Genomic DNA, 25,726 nt, shown 5'->3' on the forward strand with positions numbered 1-25,726 from the left:
ACAGATTATCTTAATCGCTCATTGAAATGCATCTGTAGGGTGAGCAAATATTTTCTTACAAGAGGGGACGGATGTCGCTCTCAAGTCTTGTGCACCGTGCAGCCCCCCACCCTGAGGGGGGTGTAAATATGGGGTGGAGGGCTGTGTGGCACACAAGCCTTTAAGGGAAGAGGGTGAGGGTCTATTAAGAGCAGTTTACAGGCTGAGAATGGCTATGTCCCTGCGCAGTGTGGAGCTGGGATTACCACAGAGTGGCACTTTGTGTCCTGCTGATGGACAGGGTCCTCACTGAGCGCCTTGTCCTGACTATTTCTGGGTACTATAGACCACGCTGAGAGCCTGTGCCCTCTTCCCTGCCTGCCCCCATTCTCCCAGCAAATTCCTCCCCATTCAGGGCCCCTCTCTCTGACTTAGTACTCACCACCCCTTCCATGGCTGAGACCTTGACCTCACTGCTGGCCCAACAACTCTGCCTGGAATGTGGAGCCTGCCCCCCCTGGGACATACGTGAAGTCACCCAAAGAAGCAGGCGCCCTTGGGAAGTGGGCAATGGGAGGGGACCTTGAAGAAGCAACCCGGTCCCTAACCACAGTGCTGTACATTTCCATTCGCTGCAGGACACAGAACAAACTTGAGCCCCGCTTGTTCCCACGTAGCCACGGGGGCTAGGACGTCATCTCTTGCTCTTTGCTGCATCCGGCAGGAGGACAAATGTCGTCAGACCTACAGGCTATTGACCCTGTGTTGCTCTTAGCCCCTGACTGTCCCAGCACCTGTGTGGTGCCCAGCCCTCAGCTGGTGCCCACACACATTAGTGGGATGGGGAGCATGAGCAGCTGGACAGCTGGAGGAGGAGCCCTGTGTGTCCATCGGGGTTGTCAGGGTCAGTCCTGAGCTGGCGTGTGGAATCTAGGAGTGTGCAGGACTGAGGCCCAGCTGGGGCTGGAGTTGTGGACAGCTGCCCCTGCCTGTCAAGCCCAAGGCAGGCGGATTCTCTGCCCAGCTCGCTCCGTGTTCCCCAAAGGCTGGGAGGGGGGTGTTCCACGTGGTAGGCTGCTGGGCTTATTCTCCCCACGCCCCGTCTGCCAGAAAAGGAAACTGAAGACCGGAAGAGGTAGTTGGAATGTCTGTGAAAGTGTACCAGGGGACTCTGAGCGCAGGGGGTTCTAACCTGAGACCTGCAGACACTCTCTGGCATATGGCTACCCTTTATCCGGCCCAGGTTCTGGCATTCCATGCAAGATTCTACTGGAATCTGCTACTTACAAAAAAGTTTGGAAGGCACTGTTCCTCTTTTCTAGATGGGAAAACTGAGGCCTGGGAGAGCAGTCATTTATCAAAGTCCCAGGGCCAATTCAGAGCAGAACTAGCCCCCGTGGGGTCTGTCTGCCTAGGGCCCTAGTGGGAGGACCCTGGTATGCCCTTTCCAGAGCTCCCCAACCAGACTCGGGCATGTGGGAGGATTCCAACAGCCAGCCATCCAGTGGCTGTGTCCCCTTTAAGCAGAGAGCCGCCCGCTGCAGTGGGTGGACTGGTGCCCAGCCAGTGGGAGCTGTGAGCTTCCCTCCCACAGCCCCTCCCTGGGGGAGGGGGAGGTAGGGTGAGGGAGAGCTGAGCAGCGTGGCTCCTGAGGGGAGGGAGTTGGTGGGCAGCGGAGGAGACAATAGCGGACATGTTGTGTGGGCTCAGCCGGGAGATCCCTGGAGAGGCGGGTAAGTCTTGGGGACCAGCAGGCAGAGCGATGGGGCTGAGCCCTCTGGAGCTCCCAGGGAGGAGACTGGGACCGCCACTCCCCAGAGACCCAAAGCCTGGAGAGAGTGCAGGGCAGGGACCCCTGGACCCCAGAGTGGGGGCAGCCCACCCGAGGACTCTGTCTGACCCTGACTGCCATCCTGCCATCCTGAGATTGGGGTCTGAGCTCACCAGGCTGTCCCCTGTCCCACATGGCATGGGCAGCAGGTAGGTCTGGAGTTGCAGAGGACAGCGCTTAGCCCCTCAGAGGTGCCTCAGGGAGGCATGTCCTGCCCTGGCATGGGCATGAGCTAGCGGGAGTGAGCTCCCTGCCCAGTGATGTGAGAGCAAAGGCCGAGCTCAGGGTGGTGTGGAGGGAGTTCCTGGAGCAGGCGGGAAGCTGGACCTGCTGGCGGCCGGCCGAAGCCCTGGCCCCGGGGTCTGGTTGGTGAGCCCTGGGACTCTGGCAGTACAGTGGGGCAGGTGTCATACAGCAGCCACATTTCTAAGTGGGGCCAGGATTGGCCCCGTGGGAGGGGCTCTGGAGCAAACACCATTGCTCCGTCCATCTGTCTGGCTGCCTGTCTCTCCAGCCTCATCCTACTGGGCTGCCTTCCTCCCCTGACCACCCCCTCCCCCAGCTTGTCAAGAGCCAGGAGTAGGTCATCCTTTCCTGTCAGTCCCTTCCCACACTTAACATACTTTTGATGGTACCCCTTTGAAACAGTTCCAAGGGCGGGGGCTGAGGTCCTAACGGACAGATGAGGAAATAGTCTCGGGGTGGGGGAGGTGGCCCACCCAAGGCCCCACAGCTACAGTGAAATGGCCAAGCCAGGACTGGCACCCAGATGACTTTTATAACCCAGCTCCCTCTGCCCAGTGAACTTAGTCTCCCACCCCTAACCCATGGCAAGGAACAGCGACAGGATCACCCCCAGGTCCCCAGATAATGACACAAATAATAGTAGCTGACAGCTGCTGAGAACTGACTTTGTGCCCTGCTCTGTTCTAAGCTCTTTCTGTGTGTTTTCTCATTTAATTTTCACAAGATTGTGAGTTTGGTACTATTCTTCTCTCCATTTCATAGCTGGGGAAACTGAGGCATGGAGATATTAAGTGACCTGTCCAAGGCCACACGGCCAGAAGTAGCAAAGCTGGAATTTGACCTCACCTAGTCTGCCTCTGCTCCCTCCCAGGGACTACCCTATAAATGGAGGCATTGCCTTCCTGGCCTGGGTGTATCTGTCCTCTTGACCTAAGGCTCAGGTGAGTGGGATGGCCTTGTCCTGCAGTGGTCAGAGCCACAGGTCAGTAGTGCCCTGGAGACTTCCCATGAAAGACTACCGGGGAGGCATCTTCTCCTACCTCATGGGTCTATGGCCTCCACCTGGGCTTAGACCTCAGCATTGCCCGCCTGGACCTTTGCCCCTGTCTCTTCCTCGGCCTTCTAGCCTCTTTCCCACCTCTCCATGCTGCCGTGGGAGGGAGCTTGCTAAAACTCAAATCTGATCACAACTCCTTATCCTGGCGTTTAAGGCCCTTCTTGATCTCCCTGGCTTTTTCTCTTTCTGTTGACTTAATTGACCCCCACCCTCACCACTGCCGTCCTTACCCTCACCTGTTCTCCACAGAACTTCATAATTACCACATGAACTTCATGATTACCTGCCACAGCTGATGTCAGCACTGAGACTTTCTTTTTTTTCTTCAGAAAAGTCCAAAGATGGAGCTTAGGCATAGTGGGATCCAGGCACTCAGTTAACATCGTTAGGACTCTGGGTCTCTGCTTCTCTTTAGGGAGGTACCCAGAGGTCCCTATAAGCTTTGAGTTTAAGGTCAACCAGGTCAGTCATCTCTAAGGAAAGAGAACCTGTTTCCAATAGTTCCAGCAAACATCCCAGGGCCACCTTTTGTTGGCCCAACTTGGATCAAATGCTCCCTCCTGACCAATCTCTGGTCTGACTGACCTCTGACTGAGGCCTCTGACTGACCAGCCGGCCTGGTCATGTGGTCTCCCCAAGAGCAGGGGGTCAGGGTATCCAACAAGTAGCTACTCCATATACCCCCCCAACATTTTGCAGGGAAGGCTGAGGCCCTGAGAAATCAGGCCACATGCAGAGCTCTTCAGTGAGAGCCAGGCTTGGGGTTGGGGTCTGTGGAACACACTGCTCAGTGCCCTTTCTCTGCCCCTGATGGACTCCTGCCTGCACATGTCCAGTCTTGCTTCTGGGAGCCTTGTTCACCATACATCAACCCTAAGCCCCTGTGGAAAGGGATGTGCCCAGGCTTGGGTGCACAGTAGGCCTAAATACAGATTTTGGCAGGAAGTTGTGCCCCCCACACCCTCAGTGTTCACTCTCTGACTCCCTGTCACAAAGTGGTCTTTGTTCCCAGGGCCTACTGGGCCTCAGTGAGCCCTGGCCACCCAGTGGGGCCTGGAAAGGCTCAGGCAGGATGTGTGTGTGTGTGTCATGGGGATAAGGGAGGGTAGTCCTTCTGCTGTGGCCTGGGACGCCCATCCTCTGAGGGACTCTGACGATAACTGTCTGGATGGTCAGGCGGGCCTGACCTCCTACTGCACAGGAGGGGCTGTGGCCATGGGGAAACCCCAGGCCCTTGACCGCAGAGGCCACAATGTAGAACCAGGAGGTCCAGCTTTGCATCCTGGCTCTGGCTCTTCCTGATTCCGTGACCTTGAACAACTCATTTCACCTCTTCCATCCCCATTCAACTCTGTAAGTAGGAATTGAATTCCAGATTATTTACTGAGTACTTACCGTATGCCTTACTTTCCATGCTGGACATGGTAGTGACAGACAGACATAACCCAGCCTTCTGGACCTGATATCCTAGTGGGCAGAGGCAGATAGTAAATGAGATCATGACTTTTTTTTTTTTTTTAAGTGGGGTCTGTTACATGGTGTTGAGTGCATGAAAAAGATAAAGCAGGGAAGGAGGGTATGAGAGAAGACCTACCTTCCTGAGAAGGTTATATTTCTACAAATTCCTGAAGGACATGACAGGGGTAGTTTGTGGAAGAGTCTTCTGGGCAGAGGGAATAGCCAGTGCAAAGGCCCTGGGGTGGGCACAAATCTGGTGTGGGCAACAGTGGGAAGACCAGGAAACTGGAGTGGAGCTGGCGAAGGGGAGAGTGTTAGGAGGTGAAGTCAGGGAGGATGAGGGACTGTCAGTTGTGGTGAGAAATTTTGCTTTTACTCTTCATAGAGTGAATTGAATCTTTTTACAGCCCCAGGCAACCACAGTCAAGAAATAAAACGGTTCCATTGGTGGCCCAGGTTTAAGGTCATGCACCTTAATATTGCTGGTTCCAGGGTGAGGTGGGAGAGCCTAGGCCCAGAAGAGGCAGACCGAGGCCTGACTTGAGGCCGCACCCTCATCCCACATGTTATAGGGGCCACTGCAGGCTCTACAGCCCTCTACGGGTCTCTTAGCCTTGTGTTTAGAGGGAGAGCACACAGTCGAGGGGTCAGGCTGTGGCCTGCTGGGAGGCCAGGAGGTTCTGGATTCCAGTCCTTCCTCTGCAGTTCACCAGCTCAGTGCCCTCTCTTGTCTTCAGTCTCTGCATTTGTAAACGAGGAAGTCCGGAAGCCTCCCTCCCCTTGCTTTCAGCAGAGTTAACTGAGTTAGCACATGCAGAGTCTGGGCCTGGCGCTCCTTTTCCATGTTCTTTTTGCCCAGTCCTTGGCAACAAGTGAATTGGGCAACTACTTTTAAAATCTCTTGGTATGTTTCTTGCTTCCCCTATAAACATGCACTGAATAGAAAGAGGGGTCATCCTGTTGCCAAGTTGATCTTTACCTGCTACTCTCTCTGTGGGAGGCTGGCCTCTGGGGAGACTTGTCAGCTGCCGGGATCGGGGAATCACTCCGAGGTCAACCTGTACCCCATACATGCTCTGGTCCAGCCCGTGATGGCCAGAGGGGCGTCCTTCTGTGGGCAGTGCCCAAAGGGGCTGGGCTGCTGCCTGGAGCAGAGGTGACTGCAGAACCATAGGCATTATCCGAGTCTCCCCAGAACTGTCATGGGATGGGAGGAGGAGGCCAGAGGGGGCCCGTGCCACTTAGGAGTCGTGTGGCGCTGGAAGTTCCCTTGACCTCTCTGTGCCTCAGTTTCCTCCTCTATAACATGGGGATGATAATGGCACCCACCACATAGGAGTATTGTGAAGATAAAGTGGTAATCATTTTAAAGGCCATAGAACATGGCTTGGGTTCAAATCTTGACCTTGCTCTTTACCATTGGAATTTGGTTATCCTCTGTGCCTCAGTTTCCCCACACCATTGCAGAAGGTAGTGAGGATGAAACGAGACAATGCTTATGAAGCACCCAGCACAACTCCCAGGGCTTAATCAGAAGGAGTTGCCATTATTAATCTATGAAAACCTCTCTGACAGGGTCAGTGACAGGGGCAGGGAGAATACTACCGAGTTTCATGGCTTCTGTGTAAACTCCATCATCTCGCTGCTCACACTGCCCCTGGAGGTGAGCCCTCGCAATGCACAGAGGAGAAGCCTGAGGCTCAGAGAGAGGTGACTTGTCCCGGATTCCTAGCCAGCAGGCAATAAGGTCTAGAATCAGAATCTGAAGTTGGCCTAAGGCCAAAGTCCATCCTTCCTTTTGCAGCGCTGCCTGCCCAGGTGGGAACAGCCAAGCTGGAACTGGCAGATCCCTTGGGGGTGTGCTGGAAAGGTGAGCAGCCGTTGCCCCTGGGGGCAGCCGTGGGCTACTGGGACAGTTAAGAAGGTTGGACCAAGGAGTCCCCTTCTCCTCCTCAGGGGAGATGGGGCTGGGCTGGACCTGCTGGTGGCTGGTCCTCATTTCCTCTTCTGCTCAGGCTGAGCCTCTGGGCCTTCGTTTTCTCAGTAAACGAGAGATATGCTGAATGCTGCCTCCTGGAGGTCCAGAGAACCAGGCTCAGTCATGGCTGAGTCTGTGACACTGCCTTCCGTTGCCCCTTTCTTGCTGAGGCGGGATCCTGGCAAAGGCATTCTGGCCAGGGGCTGACTTCCTTTTCCCTTTGTCAAAGCTCAATAGCTCCCTGGGGCCCCAGAGAGACGGGGATAATGAAGGCAAATTAGCAAAGCTTTCAAGAGAAATAAAATAAAAAAGAAAGGCACCCACCCACCCCTGGCTGTAGTGTGGGGCGCGGGACCAGGTGTACTTAAGCTCTGTTCATAAGCACTGCCTCGCTCCCTTCTGCTCTCCTGATGGGGCCAGCCCGCACCCGGCGGGACAGGCTGGCATTGCTGTGGAAATGCATTTCCCTCGGAAGCGAGTTCTTACAGGACGAATTGACTGAAGGCAAAAGCTCATAATTGCCCATTGCTGGAAGGAGGAGACGGGAAAAAAGAAACACGCGGGTAAAAATATCTCTGTTTTTATGCACGTTTCCAGCTGAAAATTGGTGGGAAAGATGTTTTTGAAAAGCCTTCATCTCTAAGCATGTAATTACCAAGTCCCAGAACAAAAAAGAGACAGAGCGGGAGAGAGCGAGCGGGTTCTGTGAGGGAGGAGGACTGGGGTCTGAACCCCCATGGGGTTTTCTATAAATAATATAATTCCTTCACATTCTCAAGCCTGGGCTGGCTGGAGCCAGCAATGGGTGGTGGGTTACACTTCCATTTTATAGATAGAGAAATAGAGACTTAAGTCATACAGCTGATTGGAAATTCTGACCCTGCCTTGATTCTTGGTTTGAATGCTGCCTCAGTTTCCCCACACCATGGGATGCTTGTGAAAGTGGAGCAGTGTTGCTGAACAGGCATCAACAAATATTGTGGCGATCCTCCTGAGTGCCTTCCTGAATATAGTAGGGGGTCTTACATATCCAGAAGCCTCTTAACTAGCAATTAGCTGTCCGGAGGGGCCTTAGTCTCCCAAGAGAGCTCATCAGAGCCACAGACTAAAATGCATGTCCCTTCCCCAGAGAGCAGTCTCTCAAGTGCCCATATATTGCCCACTGACTCTGTCTGCACACAGTTGTATGAATTCTGGTTTGCAGCCCATAGTCATATCTGCCTGACAGCCAGGTTGAGAGATGCTCACAGCTGGCTCCCCCAAAGCCAGCAAAAAATTGTAGACAGGAGGGAGTTGGGGTCACTCAGTTAAGATGAACAGACCCGACACCTCTGTCCCAAGGGGGTCACTGCAGCCCAACTTGGCACCGTGCTCTTCAGTGGAGCAAGATCTGAATATTGGGGTGTAGAAGGGGAGGAGAGGCTGTCTGGAAGACAAATGTGGAGGACACTTCAGAGACACCCCAGGACATGGGCCCTCACTTTCAGAGCCAACATCTTGCAGCCTTTGGGGAACCACATTTGGGGATCCCACCTTTCCTCACTCCAGGTTTCTGGATTTTTTTGTTTTTAATATCTGGGCTCAAAACACCACATTTAACCCACTGTTGTTTCATGCTCCATTCTTTGGGATCCTACTGCTCTGAATTTGGTGAACTTGACCCTCTGCTTTCTTGTCCTCTCCTGAGGAGCTAATCTTCCCACTCCCCCATCCCCAGACTCAAATCTGGAGCCAGCAAGCTTATCTCTGGTCTTCCCAGGACAGCCCAAGAGAGAGGGATTTTCCAGTGGCAGAATCTCATTTGCAGGGGATAAGACAGATTTTAATTCCAGAATTGCCCACATGAAATACCAGAGACCTGTCACATAGTTGATAGAACCCAGTCTTTTTAATTTTATTAGCTCAGAAACATCTTGTTGAATCTAAATGAAGTGCAAATTAGGGAACCGTAATGGGAGGCATTATACTTAATGACGTGTTGCCTGAATTGGTGGCGGCTGGTGTGAATAAGGGGCCTGGGGGACGAGGTGGGGGGTGGGGGCTGGTGAGGAAAGCTGCTGGGGGCCCAACTCCGGAGGGCCTGGAAGTGATTCTGGGCTTAACTGCCGTCTGATTCGTTATTTCCTACCTTCTGGCGAGCAAAGGGAGCCTAGGCTTGGTCTGTAGGTGCAGAGTGCTGGGGAGCTGGGTGGCGTCTCAGTGGTTAGAGCTGCAGGTGGTGAAGGGTCTTACTTTCCTGAGATCCTGGCTGGGCCATGACGCTGACCTCATGCTGAACCTGTCCCAGTCCCAGCCTGAGCCCCACACAGACTCTAGAGCAGTGATTTTCAATGGGGGTTCAGGTGGGGTAATATGGTTCCCCTACGGGACGTTTGGCGATGTCTGGAGTCATTTTTGGTTGTCATGATGGGGTGGGGTGCTATTGGCATCTAGCGATTAGAGGGCAGGGATGCTGCTGAACATTGTACGATGCAGAAGAGAGCCCCCCCCCCCCCGCCACCACCACCACCACGTGGAATTATCTAGCAAAAAAAAGATGTTAGTAGTGCAGAGGTTGAGCAACGTGTTGTAGTTTGAACCCTGTCCCTGATTCTGACTGAGCCCTGACCCTGAACTCAAGCTGAGCCCTGACCTTGATCCGGACTGACCCCCACTGAACCCTAATGTCGGATTAGGGATGGGATGGGATACTCAGCTTCTGCCCCTTGCCAGGACTGATTCCGCTCTATAACCGTGCTTCCTGAGTTAGGTCTCGCCATGGCCAGAGGCTTAGGGAGAGGAGTGGCCTTCCACAGCTGGTGAATCACTGAGCCAGGGTCTGCCCTCAGGCAGGGCTGAACCCTGAGCCCAGCCTTAACACCTGGCCAGGGTGGAGCTGCAGGGATGAGGGCAGCTGGAGAGCTCTTCTTCCAGAGTGGAGGGTTGGGGGGAAGGCATGTGCAGTCTCAAGTGAGGCCCAAGGAATCTGTGGAAGCCCAAGGGGCATACCTGGTGCTGGGAGGGGTGGTCCCCTGGGGCAGCACGGGAGAGCCTGCCAGCTTGATGGGTTGTCCCTTGTCTTTGCCCAGCTCAGTCTGGTGCTGAGAAAGGACCTGGAGGAGTGTGAAAAAAAAATAACCTGGTCCAGGGAGCCTGCAACATGGGGTGGCATGGGCAAGGGGCCTGGGGTTAGGTCCTGGCTTTTTGCAGAAGTTGCCTTGGCTAAGGACTTGGCCTCTCTGTGTTGCAAATTTTCTCCTCTGTCAAGTGGAAGTGATGATAGCATCTGCCTCCCACCAGGGCTGCTGTGACAAGTGCACGAGATAGAAGGGGATAGTGTGGATGGTTGGTGCATGACGCATTTAGCCCCCTTCCCCTCACCTATCAGGGCATAGAGGAGAACCAGACTATGAACAGGGCCCAAGACAAGGGGGTGCTGAGGGGAAGCATGGGCTCTGGGATTCTCCCAGAGCAGGTAACCTGAAACCTTCCAGCTTCAAACTCCTTTGAGATGCATAGATGAATTCACAGGAAATGAAGAGGGCTAGCAGCAGAGGAGATAAGCATGGTCTGTATAACGGCTTCTAATTTTGTACTGGGTGTCTGGCCAGTGCAAAAAGGCAAATAACATAAAAAAGTATGAAGCTTAGAAAGTAAGAAATAAAATTGTCACTTTTCACAGATGACAGAAAATCCTAAAGATCTTACAGATAAACTATTAGAATTAATATGGGGATTTTAAAGGTCAGAATACAACATCAACTGTATTATTACATACCAGCAACAAATGATTAGAAAATTAAATTTGAAAAGTGATCCAATTTACAATAAAATTAAAAAACACTAAAGATATCTAGGAATATATTTAAAGAAAGATGTACAAGATTTTTGCCCATGAAAGTATATAACATTCTTGGTAGAGATTAAAGAAGACAAAAATAAATGAAAGACTAGACCATGTTCATTCATTGGAAGACCCAGTATTATAAAGATGTCACCTGTCCACAGATTAATCTATAAATTCTATACATTCCTAATCAAAAAACAAAGAGAAAACTGAAAAACAGTAGGATGAGTGCCGGCTGATGCTGAGACTTCCTTTTTGGGGTGGTAGCAGAAATGAGGGTGTTAGCTGGCCTGGTAACCAAGGGCTTGGGTTTTGATAGCTTAAGGATACAGGAGATGATGCCCCTCATCCCTTCCCTAGTTGGAATTCACACCCCAGCGGAAAGCCAAGACCTTTAAAAAGATATACCCTCAGTGAAAGTGGGGATTTAGAAAAAATCCACACATCTACCAAAGAGATAGCATGTCTGTCTCAACTAGGTCTTGGGTGGTCTCCTTTGACAATTTGTGATCTGAGATGTGCCCCTTGTTTCTGTTGGAGGTTGCATTTCATAGTACACCCCTGATTCCAGAATCCTTGAACCAGGGTGTGGGTAATGATGCCTTGGCAGGCACTGAGGGGAAGGAATTGCAAATTCTCTCTGGACCCTGGAGGGACTGGCTTGCAACCAGGCTGAATAAGAGTCCCACAGATAAAGCCCCACCAAAGATGAGCTCACAGTCCAACAATTACCAAACTCAGGAAGAAATAGTTCCCTGGGAGGGAGAGTCATCAAATGTCCCAAATAGCAGAAACAGCTCTCAAGAGTCTGAGAAATAGAAGACTGAATAACAGATGAACACTGAAAAGATTTAAAATTATTAGAGACCTATAAGACACAATGGAAAAGGACAGGACAACATATGAAAGCAGAATGAGGATATAAGCAAAAGGACCAAACAAAGCTTTCCAAAACCAAAAATGTACTCATTGAAATTAAAAACTCATTGGAATTAGGAAAATTTGAATATGGAGTGGGTATTAAATTAATAATTAAGGAATCATTTTAATTTTATAAGGTGTAATAATGGTATTTTTGCTGGATAAGAAATATGTTCCTATTTTTTTAATGCATACTGAAATATTTAGAGGAGTAATTTCCTCATTTCTGGGGTTTGTTTTAAAATATTTCAATATAGAGGGAAACCTGGGTGGCTCAGTGGGTCAAGCGACCAACTCTTGGTTTCTGCTCAGGACATGATCTCAGGGTCATGAGATGGAGCCCTGCCTTGGGCTCTGGGCTTACCCTAGAGTCTGCTTGAGATTCTCTCTCCTCCTCTGTCTGCCCCTCCCCCCCTCTCTCTCTCTCTCTCTCTCTCTCTCTCTCTCTCTCACACACACACACACACACACACACACTCTCTCTCTCTCTCTCTCTCTCTCGCAAATAAATAAATACATCTTTAAAAAATAATAAATGTGGGGCACCTGGGTGGCTCAATCATTAAGCATCTGCCTTCAGGTCAGGTCATGATCCCATAGTTCTGGGATCAAGCCCCGCATCAAACTCCCTGCTCTGCGGGAAGCCTGCTTCTCCCTCTCCCACTCCCCCTGCTTGTGTTCCCTCTCTCACTGTGTCTCTGTCAAGTGAATAAATAAAATCTTAAAAAAAAAAAAAAAGTACCCTAACTAACGTCGCCAAATGCTGGCAAGAATGTGAAACAGTCGGACCCGCTTGGCAGTTTTTAACAAAGTTAACCTCATTCTTACCATATGTCCCAGAATCCCACTCCTGGATATTTACCCAGGTGGGATGGAATGTGATGTTCAAATCAAAACTTGTATGTAGATATTTATTATGGCTTCCTGAGAGATCACCCCAAGCTGGAAAGAGTGGAAATGTCTTTCAGCTGGCGTATGGCTAACCACACAGTACATTTTCCCCGCCATTGAACACCAGTCAGCAATAAAAAGCAACAGACTACTGATCCATGAAAAACATGTGTGAATCTCAAATGATGCTAAATAAGACACTAGACTCCGAAGCCCACACACTGTAGGATTCTATTTATATGGCATTCTAGGGAAGCTAGAATTATATAGAGAGAAAACAGACCAGTGGTAGTTGGGAGGTGAGGGGTGCAGGGGGAGGGCACAGGGACTGGCTATAGAGGGGCAGCAAGGGAGAATTTGGGGGGTGATGGAAATGTCCTAAATCCTGATTGTGGTGGTAGTCAAGACACATTTCCCAAAACCCAGAGAAAAGCATGCCACAAAGAATTGATTTGGATGTCTATGATAAACAGATGAAAATATAAATTGGGGTAATGCACTAAAACACACACCCATGCAGACTGCTGAATCCCACTATCCGAGTTTCTAATTTACTCTGTGCTAGGTGGGGCCCGAGAATTTGCATTTCTGACGAGTGCCCAGGTGATGCTGGTAGGGCTGGGCTAGGGACCCTCCTTTGAGAACCTCTGCGTTGTACTAGTCTATTTTCCAAATGTTTGAAATCTATGAAAAATTTCTCCAAACATTAAAAAGGCAGATGTTACTATAGATGAGACATCCCTGAGAGATACTAAAGTAGGAAATGTGATGGAGAGAGGTGATGGATCGTGGGAGAGAAAAACGCAGTCCCAAGGAATATCCTTTAAGCATTTCCTAAGAAAGAGGGGAAGAAAACAACACTTGAAAAATAACAGGGAAGTGTTTTCTAGAATTAAAGGAGACAGACTTATCTCTGGCTGCCTAGAGTGTCTGAGACTATGATTTGCAGACCCTCAAGTGCGGTCCTCAAGAAGACGTGTTAATTGGGTCCATTCAAGATTGAGTTTGCTCATGGTCGGCACTGTCTCTCCTGTGTGGAGGTGCCCGCGTGTGAGTGAGCTGCCAGTCCCAGCAGGTGTGCAAGCACAGTCCTGGGTGGTGGAGTCTGCAGACCCACAGTCTAATCCAAATTGCCCAGCTCCCCAGCGGTGTGCCTGGGGGCCTGCGTTGTCCTGCTGGGATCCTGAGCTCCTGTATCTGTATGGTGGAATAATCTTGTCCATAATTAATGTTATGGGGATGTTAACCACAGAACGGCTGGGAAGCTCCCTGTATAGCATTGCTGTTCAGAAGGTTGTTCAGTCCAAGGGCAGAGATGGAGCCTCTGGGTTGTTGGGGGGGGCACCATGAGGGTGCCCCAGCAGAGACTTGGTGAGAGCAGAGAGCTGGTGGCAGGAAGGAACCCCCTCTTCCAGGCCACATCCACGAAGCAGAAGAGTCCCAAGGCTGAAAGCGTTCTCCTGCACGGAAATGAAAGTGCAACTCGGGACTTTTTCTCTTTCTTGCCTGCAGACGACGGGCCTTACTCCAAAGGAGGCAAGGATGCAGGAGGGACCGATGTGGCCCTGGCCTGCCGCAGACAGAGCATTCCAGGTAATGAGCCTCCCTCTTTGTCCTGGAGGCATGGAGAGCTCAGGGTCAGGGTCAGATGGCATTGGCTCTGCTGCTAACTCGCTCTGTGACCTTAGACCAGTCCCTCAACCTCTCTGATCCTTGATGTAAAAAGGAGATGATCTTACCCAGAATTTTGCAGCCAGACGCCCCATTTACCAAGTGTCGGTCTCACTTGTACTGGAGCTGGGGGTCTGGAATTGCTCCGTGCTGCCCGCTCACCCCCTCATCTGTTGACAGAGGAGTTCCGTGGGGTCACCATGGTGGAGCTGATCAAGAAGGAAGGCAGCACACTGGGCCTGACCATCTCAGGTGGCACGGACAAGGATGGGAAGCCCAGGGTCTCCAACCTGAGACCCGGGGGGCTCGCTGCCAGGTGAGGACGGGACTTGGCGGGGTAGTGGGAAGGGGCCAGAGGCCAGTGGAATATGTACCAGAGTTACAGGCAAAGCGATCAGGCAGGTTTTTCTAGGAGCAGCCAAATGCTTCTCAGAGCAAAGCCTCCAAGGCAGGCTGTAATTCTAGACCGCAGTTACTTCTCTTCTCTTTACACAAGGGGCTTACTCGGCCATAGAATCCCACTCTTGCCAGGCCCTCCAGGGCTTTGCACGTGCAGTTACCTTCTTGGAAGTTCTGTTCCCCACTGGCAGACTCCTGCTCACCTCTCGGTTACTGCTTCTTGGAGGCCCCCCATCCCAGGGCAAGGCAGCTGCCCTGCTCTGCTCACACGGCCCTGGGTGCCACTTTTGGACACATTGCTCTGGATTTTCCTGTCCTCTTCCCTGTGTCGCTCCCTTGGACCATGAGCTCCATAGACCTAGGGCTTGGCCTGTCTGGGCCTGTCTGGGCCTCGTACAGAGCAGATGCTGGTAAGTGTCCAGTGGAACAGAATGTATTAGCCGTCAGAACCCAGGGTGAGTGCTTAAGAACTAGCAAAGAGGGAGATGATCTGGCCACTCTGCAGGCTCCTCAGGGTTGGTCAGAACCTTCCTCAGGAGGGCTGATTCCCCCCAGCAGGGGACAATGCCAGGGCTGGGTATCAGACAGGTCTAGGTTAGAATTCAGGCTCTCTTACTAACATGCTGTGTGACCCTGGACAAGGTCTGACCTCTCTGAGCCACAGCTTCAGATCATAAGGGATTCAGAGATCATAAGGATTCAACAGAAGACGGGGTGTGAGTGCTGGCACCTGTCACCATGCATGTGTTCTGGCCTCCTTGCTCCCAGGAGTGACCTGCTGAACGTGGGCGACTATATTCGGTCAGTGAATGGGATCCATCTGACCAGGCTCCGCCATGATGAGATCATCACCCTGCTCAAGAATGTGGGCGAGCGCGTGGTGCTGGAGGTGGAGTATGAGCTGCCCCCGCCCGGTGGGTGCCCTTGGACGGGGAACTTTCTCCACTGCCTCAGTCGTGGGTAGACACAGCTATCTCCCCACCAGCACCTGGGTGGTGGGGACCAAGCCAGCTGGGGACCAGAGTGGGTGGGACCTGAAGATTGGCCACAGACATCTAAGTTGCCTACAACTGCAGTATGCTGTCACCAGGAGGTGGCAGGGCCCTGTTTATAAACCAGTGTCATTTTGTATATTTAGTGTTCAGATGCTTTTCCTTAAGGGGGGAAGGTTTGGGGAATGTTGGCTAAAAAAATTGTTCCCTGTTCTACTGCACTCTCCATCCTACCAGCCTGCATTGAGTACAGTGGCCTAGGGTTTAGCCTACCTCTGAATTTTCAAAGTTGGTCGAAAGTCTTAAGATTTGAATAACTAGAATTCAACCCTGGCCTGAGCCCATAGCCATGGATTCAAGTCTGAGTTCAGCAGAACTCTTGAAGTCTTACTTGTCCTACCTGTAAATGGGCAGAGGTCGGGGGAGTTTACCCTCCCTGTAAAGCTCTCCTGAAATGAGCTTTGGGGATGTCTGTGGCTTGGTCATGTGACTGAGGGACTCAAAGGAGCCCTCCCTTTCTCTCTAGCCCCTGAGAACAGCCCAGGGATCATCACAAAGACCGTGGACGTCTCCCTGTACAAGGAGGGCAATAGCTTTGGCTTTGTCCTCAGAGGTCAGTCTAAGAGTCACACTTGGGGGTCAAGGGGCAGGAAGGAGGCTAATGTTGATTCCACACGTGTTCTGTTTTGCTTTAGTAAGGTTATAGATACAGATATATAGTACATGGATAGATAGATTAATAGATAGATGGCTTCTGACTTTAAAGAACCGAGGACCGTTAAGTCAAATGTTAAATGGAAAAATTTGTCAAGCAATGATATGTGCATGATTGCTGGGAGTGAGATTGAGAACAAAGTTTGGAGCTGCCTTGGAACCAGGGCAAAGAGGGGAATAAGATGAGGTCATAGGAAGAGAAGCAAATAATTTAAGAGAGAGCGAGGATTTCGGTCATGTCACTACTTTCTGTCCTCCTCTGTGGGGATTTATAGTTGGAATCTTGTAAGAGGGCCTGTGAATTGCAAGGACAGGACCTCAAACAGATTTAATGAAGGGAGCCGGCTTAGGGGCTGAGTCTAGGCCTCTAGGTATTGAGGTAGGTAGATGACTGCCACCTCCTGTTGAATTCTGTCCAGGGGGTGCCCATGAAGACCTACACAAGACCCGTCCGCTCGTCCTGACCTACGTCCGGCCCGGCGGCCCCGCTGACAGGTGAGCCTGAGTCGGAGGGAGCCTTTCCTTGCCCTGGCTATGCCCAGATCCCCCATGAAGAAGGCAGACTAGAAGCCATTGTGCCCATTCTCCAGATGAGCAAACTGAGGCCCAGAGAGATGCTGCCCCTTGCTACAGAGTCACTCGGGATTGTTGGTGGAGCCAGGACTCCATCCCAAATGACAGAGAGACCAAGCTCTTTCCTTCCTGGCGTGCTCCTGTCTCAGGGGTGGGGAGGGAAGCGAACCTTGGCGTTATGGTGTTCTTCCCTTTCCTGGCTTTTCGTTTCCCCCATCTGTGGAATGGGGCTGATACTGCAGCCCCTGGGAGTTGCCTTGAGAGATTTTGGGGCACCGTGAGCAGCACCACTGTGGCCTCTGTCGTGCACCCTCTGGGTTGTGGCCATGTCACCCTGCCCGTGGCTCAGCCTAGAAGGGCCAGGCGGGCAGGGCCAGGAGGAGAGAACGTGGGAGAGGAACACGCCCAGTTTCCAGCACCCGACCCCCTGACCTCCCCAGTGGGAGATTCTTGGCCATTTTAAGAGAAGCCTGGAACAGCCTTGTCAGAAGTCTAAACCCGTTCTTGGGACGGGGCCTTGTGACAAGCTATTCATAGTACCTCCCAGAATAGCTTTGGCCACCTGTTGGGACAAGCATTCCAGGGTGGGGATTTGACCCAAACCGAGGTGAACCCCAGCTTGGGCCCTTCTCCTGGGGGCCCCTGCCAAATTCGTTCCTAGGCGCATTTGTCACCAGGCTAGAATCGCTGCTGAGAAACCAGAGTGGGGGCAGGGAGAAGGGACCTGAGGATGAGCACCTCGAAGCCTCCAGGCCGCCCCACCCCTGATGCTGTGGGGCCCTGGCAATCTCCTGTATCCCTGGGGCATCCCGCGCAGGGGTTGAGCCAGGGCTCTGGACACATTAAGCACCAAGCAGGGTCGAACATGTCAGAGTTGGTCCCAGCTCTCTTTACATCCCTGCCTCATGGGTGCAGCTGCTCCCCTAGAGCCTCCCCCATGCGTTCCCCCACTGTGCCATCGCTTCCTCCTTCACCTGCTGCCTGGCCCCCGAGACCCCTCCTTTCCCAGCGGCCTCTTGGCCTGTCAGCGCTCGTATGCAGCTGGGCTGGCTGACCGGGCCCTTCCCTGCAGGGAGGGCTCCTTGAAGGTGGGGGACAGGCTGCTCAGCGTTGATGGGATCCCGCTGCATGGGGCCAGCCATGCTTCTGCCCTTGCCACACTGCGGCAATGCAGCCACGAGGCGCTCTTCCAGGTGGAGTATGATGTGGTCATCCCAGGTGAGTCTGGGGCCTGAGGACTCGGGTTGGGGCAGGACGAGACCCAGGGGTTGAGGGGAGGGGTAGCAGGCGTAGATCCTCAAAACATCAAAGGCGGTGTGACCTTGGGCCAGTCACCCAGCCTCTCTGCACCTCTCTGGGCAATAAACGCTATGTGCCAGGCATTGTTGGAGGCCCCAGGGATTCAGGTGAGAGCGACACAGATGAGGTCTCAGTTCTCATGGAGCTCATGGGGAGAGAGGGACAGTAAACAGAATAAATCAAATACAGAGGATGTCCGATGGCAGTAAGTTCTGTTGGAACAAAAAAATCAGGGAGGGACGGGAAAGGCTGGGGAAGAGAGAGGAGCTTGTGGCCCGACCAGGCTGGTTGCCGAGGAAGCATAGAAGGGTCACATTGAGGAAATGTGAAAGTCGAATGGGTCTGATTTGCTGACGTTTGGACCTGGTGGCAGGGGTTGGGGGTTGGGGGCAGGTGAGAGCAGAAGGAGCTAGATTTTGCTCTCAAGCCACTGGGTGGGTTCCTGGGGGTGTCCTTTCTGAGTCCAGAAAGGTGGTTGTGAACACACAGCTCGGGGCCGGTGAACTGCAGGCCCTCCATAACTGTGAGCACCTTAGTGTCGTCCGGCAGAGCCCTGGGGTCAAGAGTCCCTCAGAGTCGAATCCCTGTCCCACCTTGGCTGCTGAGGGCTTGTGTGAACTTGGACAAGGCCTTTGCCTCCACATGCATCAGTTTTCTGATCTGTGAAATGGATGCAGTAATCCCTACCCAGCAGTGAGGATTACACCGAGACTGCAGAGTGAGGCTGGGAAGGCAGGTGCTCAGTATTTGCATTTCAAACTCTTCTTTCCTTCCTGGTGCCAGATACTGTGGCCAGTGCTTCGGGGCCCTTGATAGTGGAGATAACCAAGACGCCTGGGTCAGCCCTGGGGATCTCACTCACCACTGGCTCCCACCGGAACAAGCCAGTCATCACCATTGACCGCATCAAGCCGGCCAGCGTGGTGGACAGGTGAGGCACATACTGGGGGCCGCCACCATAGGGGTCTGGGATGCAGGGGGAGAGACTGTGGTCCAGAGCGCCCTTGGGCCGGACCAGCCTCCCCCTTCCCTCTCCCGCCTGGCCAGGAGTGGGGCCCTGCATGCCGGAGACCACATCCTGTCCATCGACGGTACCAGCACGGAACACTGCTCCCTGCTTGAGGCCACCAAGCTCCTGGCCAGTGTGGTGGAGAGAGTGCGGCTGGAGATCCTGCCTGCACCCCAAAGTCGGCGGCCCCTGAAGCCCTCAGAGGCAGGTGGGTCCCTGTGGAGGGTCTCCAGACCCAAACCTGACAGCTGATGGGGAAGGGTGCACGAGGTCCCAGATGCCTGGGCAGGCTACAATGTACTGAAGCAAATGTCCATTCCTGTTGGGAAGCTCAGGTGGTCAAGGGCAGCAGCTGAGGGAGGGGGGAGGGGGAGCAGAAGAACACCCTGAATGTTTGAGTTGACAGTCCACCGGCTTGGGTGGCCCAAAGCAAGTTCCATCACTCTTGCCTAAGTTAATAGGAATATAAGGGCTAGCCTGAGGGAGAGGACAGTCCTTCTGTGCTCTGTGCTGCTCAGATCTTAGATCTGGGGCTCAACACTGGGGTCCTCGGAAGGTCCAGAGGAGATAGCCAGTGAGTCAGGAGGGTCTAGAGTCCCCCCTAACTTTTGAGGAATTGGGTCTCCAGACTGGAGCAGGGAGCTGGGGGCTAGGCACTCCAAGGGCAGAGGAAGCCGGTGGTCTAAGAGACCAAAGGGCTGAGCTGAACCCAGGGCAGGGTGGTCACAAGGAGGCAGCTTCGCACTCAGAGCCTGGAAGTGCCTCCACCATTCCAAACCTTGGGCTTTGGGTACCAGTGCCAGCACTGCTCCAGCGGAACAGGTGTTTTATGTCTCTGAGCCTCAGTTGTCTCATCTGTAGGTGGGAGCGCAGGCTTGGGAGGGGTCAAACAAGGTAGAGGGGCACAGTCCAGTACTGTGGTCTGGGAGGTCAGGCTGTGAATTCCAGGCCTCAGGACACAGTGTGTGGGCAAGGATGGAGTCGGCCAACCCCATCCTTCACAAGCCTAATTGATCATCTGGGATAGAAAGAAATACCCCAAATAAAATATGGGGAGATAGGCGGTGGGGAGGGTCCATTTCTGTGGCTCTGTGCAGACACATCTCTGCCAGGGTCTGCAAAGGCCCCATGAAGCCTCAGTGAGAGCCGCTACTGGAGGCTTTGGGGCTTGAACCAGAGTGACTCATTCCCACTCCATTTACGACGTACCTGCTGTGGGCTGGGCTCAGCGCTGGGGCTTCCCGTGGGTCATCTTTTTTCCTCCTGTGACAAGTCTGTGAGGGCGGTAGTGCTGTTATCCCACTTTACAAAGGCTGCTGATGCTCAGAGAACCACAGGGCACAGGGCTGCCAGCATCCCTCCTGGCCCTCATTAACTGGGCCTCAGCTACATGCCAGGCACTGCTCGAGGCACATCCTACGTCTTAACTCACTCAGATCCTTCCCATTATCCGGGGAGGCAGCCACTCTCTTAGTCCCATTATACAGATCATGACAGTGAGGCACAGAGTTGCCAAAGTGACTTATCTCAGGGACCTGGCAGCTGGCCCGCGGGTTGGCCACGCCCCTGTGTGAGGATTGGAGACGCTGCACAGGGGGCGGAGTCAATTGGATACCCTGCACCAGGCTGGACCACAGCCCCCTCCAAGCCCCGAAATGGAAGGAAGAGCTAAGAAAGACAGAACCTGGGGAGTCTGGGAGGAGGTGTTGCACGGCAGGTGGCTTGGAGGATCAGGTGGGGCAGGTGGGAGAGGCACGATTTCTGGGGTCCTCTGGGAAGTGGATGGAGAAGGAGCACGGAGAATTCATCTGGGGGGAAGCTGTGTGAAAGTTTGGAGAGGAAGAAGCCAGAGCAGCCTGTCTGAAGCATAGGTCTGAGCCAAACTTGGCCGACCCCACAGGGGCCCTGGGGCACAGGTTGTCCCTGAGAGCCCAGCAGGGGGCAGAAATGGCACAGCCCAGTGCCCGCGGCTGCTCAGTCCTTGGCCCCTGTGGCCAAGGCTGCCCAGGCCACAGCACCACAGGAGATCCTGAAGGTGCAGGGGCCTGATGCCGTCTGCCAGCTGCACTGCTCGAAGCTGATGGTCCAGGTCTCAGGCTGGGGCCGCTTTCTCTCCCATCCCTGCTGCTGCTTGGCTGGGTGCTGAGCACGGTGCCTGGCACATTGTGGGCATCTGGGACTGCGAGCAGCGTCTGAATGCCTGGCTTGGCTTGGCTTGGGGGAAACTCAGGCTGTCTGGTCCTGCTTATCTTCACTTCATCCTGCAGATGGGAGCATGGCTCCAGGGGGGCATGGTGAGTCCAGACTCACTCAGTCTCTAATGCCTACACCTCTCTCTCCTCTTCCTTGGGCCACAGTGAAGGTGCAGAGGAGTGAGCAGCCACACCGCTGGGACCCCTGCGTGTTCTCCTGTCACAGCCCCCGGCCCGGCCACTGCAGGACACCCACCTGGGCCACACCTGCTGGCCAGGACCAGAGCCGATGTAATGTGCCCACCTCACTGGGGCTTGTGCATGTTTCATAGGGGAGGAAACCAAGACTCCGAGAAATTAGGAGGTCTGCCTGGCATCACATAGCACATTAGTGATGAGATGGGCCCCTACCCCTGGCAGCTGGGTTTCACCCAGCTGTGAAAACCCTGCGGTCTTTGAGGCCCAGAGTGGGCAAGACCTGCCTGAGGTCACATAAGCAGTGTTTGAGGTGAAAGGGGAAAGGTGTCCCAGTGTCTCTCTGTGATGGGGTGGTTGCCTGGTATCCACTGTGTGGCAGGGCGGAGGGCCCTTCCGGGGTTCACAGGGATGTGCTCTCATCTCCTCAGCCTTGTCCTCGACTCCCTTTTCCTCGCCGACCATGAATCATGCCTTTCCCTGCACCAACCCCAGCACTCTTCCCCGTGGATCCCACCCCATGAGCCCCCAGACCACAATGGGAAGGAGGAGGCAGCGAAGAAGGGAACACAAGAGCTCGTGTAAGTAAGCCATGGTCTCCTCCCTCCACTTTGGGCTGCCTGTATAGCTGAGAGCTTTGCCAAAGGATGGGGATATTTGGGATAGGGTCCCAGGTGTGTGTGTAGAGTCATTAAACAGCATGAGTGGCCCACCAGGCTGCCATGGATGCTGTGCAGGTTGTACACAGCACAAGGATGCACCTGAGGGATGTCAGTCACTTTGTATATTTTAGTTTTGTATTTTGATTTTAGAAAATTCCCAGACGGTGATGGCAGAGTGTCTCAAGGAAAGGATACCTTTTCAGATGTGCATAAAGCTGTCACAGTAACTCCATTTCATTTTCTTTCATTCAGTGATTCATTCTGATCCATTCAAGGAGAAAGTCTGAGTGTGGTGTGGCTGTGTCTGTACCGCCCCTCTGACATTTTTTAATTTCCCCTAAGACAAAGACATGTAGAACTGAGACTAGCCATCCAGGATGTAATAGATTGTAATAATTTTCATTTTTATTATATGTGTGTGTGTATACATGTACACACATATATATACACACAAACATATATTTCTACTTCCCTTTTGTATATATAAGGCATTTCTCTTTATTTATGATCACTATGTATACAGTTCCCTTTTGAAATGAAGGTATTTAAGTATTTTAAAAAGTGAATAAATGGAAGACAAATAATAGTGAATGATAATGCAGGAGACCTGTGGAGGTAGCAAAAATCACAAGAATGCCAAGATTTTTGAAGTCTTCCCTGGGAAAAGTCCTTCCTTTGCTGATGTAGAAAGTTTATCCAGCCTCGTACCAGGTGAGCTGCGGAGGCCCCCAGGAAAGATGAAAGGCCAAACTGGGCCATTTGGAAGTGAGCCAAAAGAAGGAAAAGAGGAGTATTAAATCACCTGGCACCTGAAATATGGTTATGAGCTTCCTGGAAGCCAGGGTGAAAAGGGAAACAGATTTCAGACTCAGATGAGAGGTAAAATATGCCTTTACCAACCACCTTTGTCAACCACCAAAGCTGGGAGTGTATAGGTGAAAAGATTCAGAAATGCTGTTCATAGGCAGAGGCATAGGGAGGCTGGGGGCTCTTGGGACCATTTATCTGTCCTTTTCCTAGGATAGATGAGTAATAAAATGTTATCATTATTATTATTGATGATAATTATTTAATTAAAAAATCTGAACACCTCCTATGTACCAGGCACCATTCTTATTATTAGGGATGTAACAGTGAAAATATAATAAATACAAATATAATAATACAACATATGCAACAACATATAGTATATTACACATATTGTAATGTGTAATATAAAGTATAACAAAATAGTAATAAAGATATAATAGTTTAATATAATTAGAAGTAGAATTAATATGATAAATTATATTTAATAAATGATATCTAATGTCCATGTTAATAATACAAATGTATTTCATATACAGAATGTAAAACAATATACATTAAGTAACATAATATATCAAATAGAAAAGTTTTCATATGACCCAGCAATTCCATATCTAGGTATATGCCCAGGAGAAATGAAGACATATGTCATGTTCAACCAAAAACTTACACATGAATATTCATAGCAGCATTATTCATTTTCACCAAAAGGTGCAAACAACCCAGATGTCCATTAAGAGATGAATGCATAAACAAAATGTGTTGTATTCATACAATGAGATATTGGGCCATAAAAAAGCACGAATTCCAGATACATGCTACAATATGGATAAACCTTGAAAACATGCTTCATGAAAGAAGCCAGAAACAAAAGGCCACAGATAATAGGATTCCATTTAGGTGGAATGTCCAGAAGAGGCGAATCTATACAGAAGCAAATAGGTTAGTAGTCGCTTAGGGCTGGGAGAGTTGGGAGGATTTGGGCCAATAACCGACAGGGTTTCTTTTTGAGGTGATGAAAGTGTTCTCCAAATGTGCTGGTGGTTGCACAACATTGTTCATATACTAAAAAAAAAAAAAAAAAAAAGCACTGAAGTGTACACTTTAAAATGGTGAATACTAGGCTGGGTGAATTATATCTCAAAGCTGTCTTCAAAATTAACGTGCCATGGGCTGTGGTATTAGAAGAGTGTTACAACGAAGCTAACAGCACGTGCCAGTGCACCCCTCAGAAACTCTGTTTCACGACGTGGCAGTCCCAGGAGTTGGTGTCCTTCATCCTTGTCACAGGCCTGCTGGGTAGGGACTGGCCCAGGGCAGAGCGTGTGTCAGGATACTCTGTGACTCTGCCGGCCGAGGGAGGAGACAGGGCCCGCACTCACTCGCCCCTCTGACTCCAGGTCCTTAAGCCTGGGCTTGGGTTGGTGCTGGCAGGAAGCGCTCTCTCAGCACTCTCAGGTGGGACTGCCCATCTGAGAGCCATGCCCGCCTGTCCCACAGTGTCACTGGCCTCCAGTACGGTAGGGCCTGGGGGACAGATCGTGCACACGGAGACCACGGAGGTCGTGCTCTGCGGAGACCCCCTCAGCGGCTTTGGCCTCCAGCTCCAGGGAGGCATCTTCGCCACCGAGACCCTGTCATCCCCTCCCCTTGTGCGCTTCATTGAGCCTGACAGCCCGGCAGAGAGGTGAGCCAGCGGCCCTCGCCCCGCTGGGCCTGCCACCCTCCAATTCAGGAGGCTCACGGACAGCCAGGGGAACTGAGTCCCATGGCAAGCCTGGCTTCACGAGGGTCCCCCACTTAATCACCCCACCCATTGCATCACCAGCCCCACTTTACAGCTGAGGAAACTGAGGTGCTGAGACGCTGATTCATTTGCCCAGGGTCACACAACTCATGAGTGACCCAGGACTTGAACCCCTGTCTGTCTGAAGTCAGGGTCCCTATATACATATCTCATAAGGCACCTGTCCTCCCCCTTGGACAGACAACTGAGGCCCACAGATTTCACTCTCTTAGCCAGAGTCACCAGGTAGATTGCCTGGGGCTCTATAATGGGCCCACAGCCGAGCTGTTAGTCAGACCCCAGCCCCGCCCCCACATGGCATTCCCGTGTCCCAGGATTGGCAGTGATGGTAACAGAGTGGCTTCTCTCTGCGGGGCTGCCGGGGGTTCAGGTGTGGGCTGCTGCAGGTGGGGGATCGGGTCCTGTCCATCAACGGTATTGCCACCGAGGACGGGACAATGGAGGAAGCCAACCAGCTGCTGCGGAATGCGGCGCTGGCCCACAAGGTCGTGTTGGAGGTCGAGTTTGACGTGGCAGGTGAGTGAGGGCCCCTACCTTCCTCCTCACGCTTTGGGATCCTGTGCTCCCTCCTCCCTTTATCCTGCTCCTGCCTGGGGATATCCATGTTCTTTCAGCCCCATCCCACTCCCGCCTGATGACCTTCTCCAAGAGCACTTGTGGCATGTGCCTGAACACCAGTGGTGGCAGGGAAGGAGGGGAGGCAGGAATCCCACACGCCAGCCTGAGGGCTGGTGAGGGATTTTTGTGCCAAAACATGACCTAAGGGAGGGCAGAGAGGGGCTGAAAATATTCCATGTCCCTCGGCAGGCCTTAGGCAAAGAACCCCAAACACAAACTCAGGTTAGAACTCTGGTCTTGTGATTTGGACATTTTGTGACTTTGGACAGGACTCTCTTGCCCCCCACCCACCCTCAGTTTCCCCAACTATGAAACAGTGACTAGTCCTACTAGTCACTACAGTGAATATTGTTTGGATTAGATGAGCTCAATCATGTAAAAACACCCTGCCTGGTACATTGTAGGTGCTCAGTAAATTGTTGGGGCTGTGAACTGGGTTGGGTTTTGCTCTGGGGAAACCCCTGGCTGGCATTCCTGGGGTCTAAGTGCCAGCCCCAAATCTGCTCTGATCGGATAGGTTGTCTGAGACAAAGGTCAGCTCACCATGCCTCAGTTCCCTCCTCTGTCAGGTGGAAGAAGCAGGATGGGGTTGGGGCAGTGA

At 52.2% G+C, this 25,726-nt stretch overlaps 1 protein-coding gene across 1 annotated transcript in view; it reads left to right on the forward strand.

Moving 5' to 3' along the window:
• Positions 1 to 25,726, forward strand: part of LOC111144312 (glutamate receptor interacting protein 2) — an 88,008-nt gene that overhangs the window by 48,472 nt on the left and 13,810 nt on the right. The window contains exons 2-14 of the mRNA XM_022498552.1: positions 12,753 to 12,799; positions 13,700 to 13,780; positions 14,039 to 14,174; positions 15,026 to 15,171; positions 15,776 to 15,862; positions 16,383 to 16,458; positions 17,609 to 17,754; positions 18,619 to 18,766; positions 18,883 to 19,052; positions 21,202 to 21,327; positions 21,663 to 21,812; positions 24,201 to 24,387; positions 24,878 to 25,023. Coding sequence (XP_022354260.1) covers positions 12,753 to 12,799; positions 13,700 to 13,780; positions 14,039 to 14,174; positions 15,026 to 15,171; positions 15,776 to 15,862; positions 16,383 to 16,458; positions 17,609 to 17,754; positions 18,619 to 18,766; positions 18,883 to 19,052; positions 21,202 to 21,327; positions 21,663 to 21,812; positions 24,201 to 24,387; positions 24,878 to 25,023 — 1,646 coding nt within the window. The remainder of the gene's footprint in view (positions 1 to 12,752; positions 12,800 to 13,699; positions 13,781 to 14,038; positions 14,175 to 15,025; positions 15,172 to 15,775; positions 15,863 to 16,382; positions 16,459 to 17,608; positions 17,755 to 18,618; positions 18,767 to 18,882; positions 19,053 to 21,201; positions 21,328 to 21,662; positions 21,813 to 24,200; positions 24,388 to 24,877; positions 25,024 to 25,726) is intronic.

The sequence above is a fragment of the Enhydra lutris genome, unplaced genomic scaffold (assembly GCF_002288905.1).
Source record: "Enhydra lutris kenyoni isolate GAN:26980312 unplaced genomic scaffold, ASM228890v2 scaffoldscaffold10, whole genome shotgun sequence".
Taxonomy (NCBI): domain Eukaryota; kingdom Metazoa; phylum Chordata; class Mammalia; order Carnivora; family Mustelidae; genus Enhydra; species Enhydra lutris.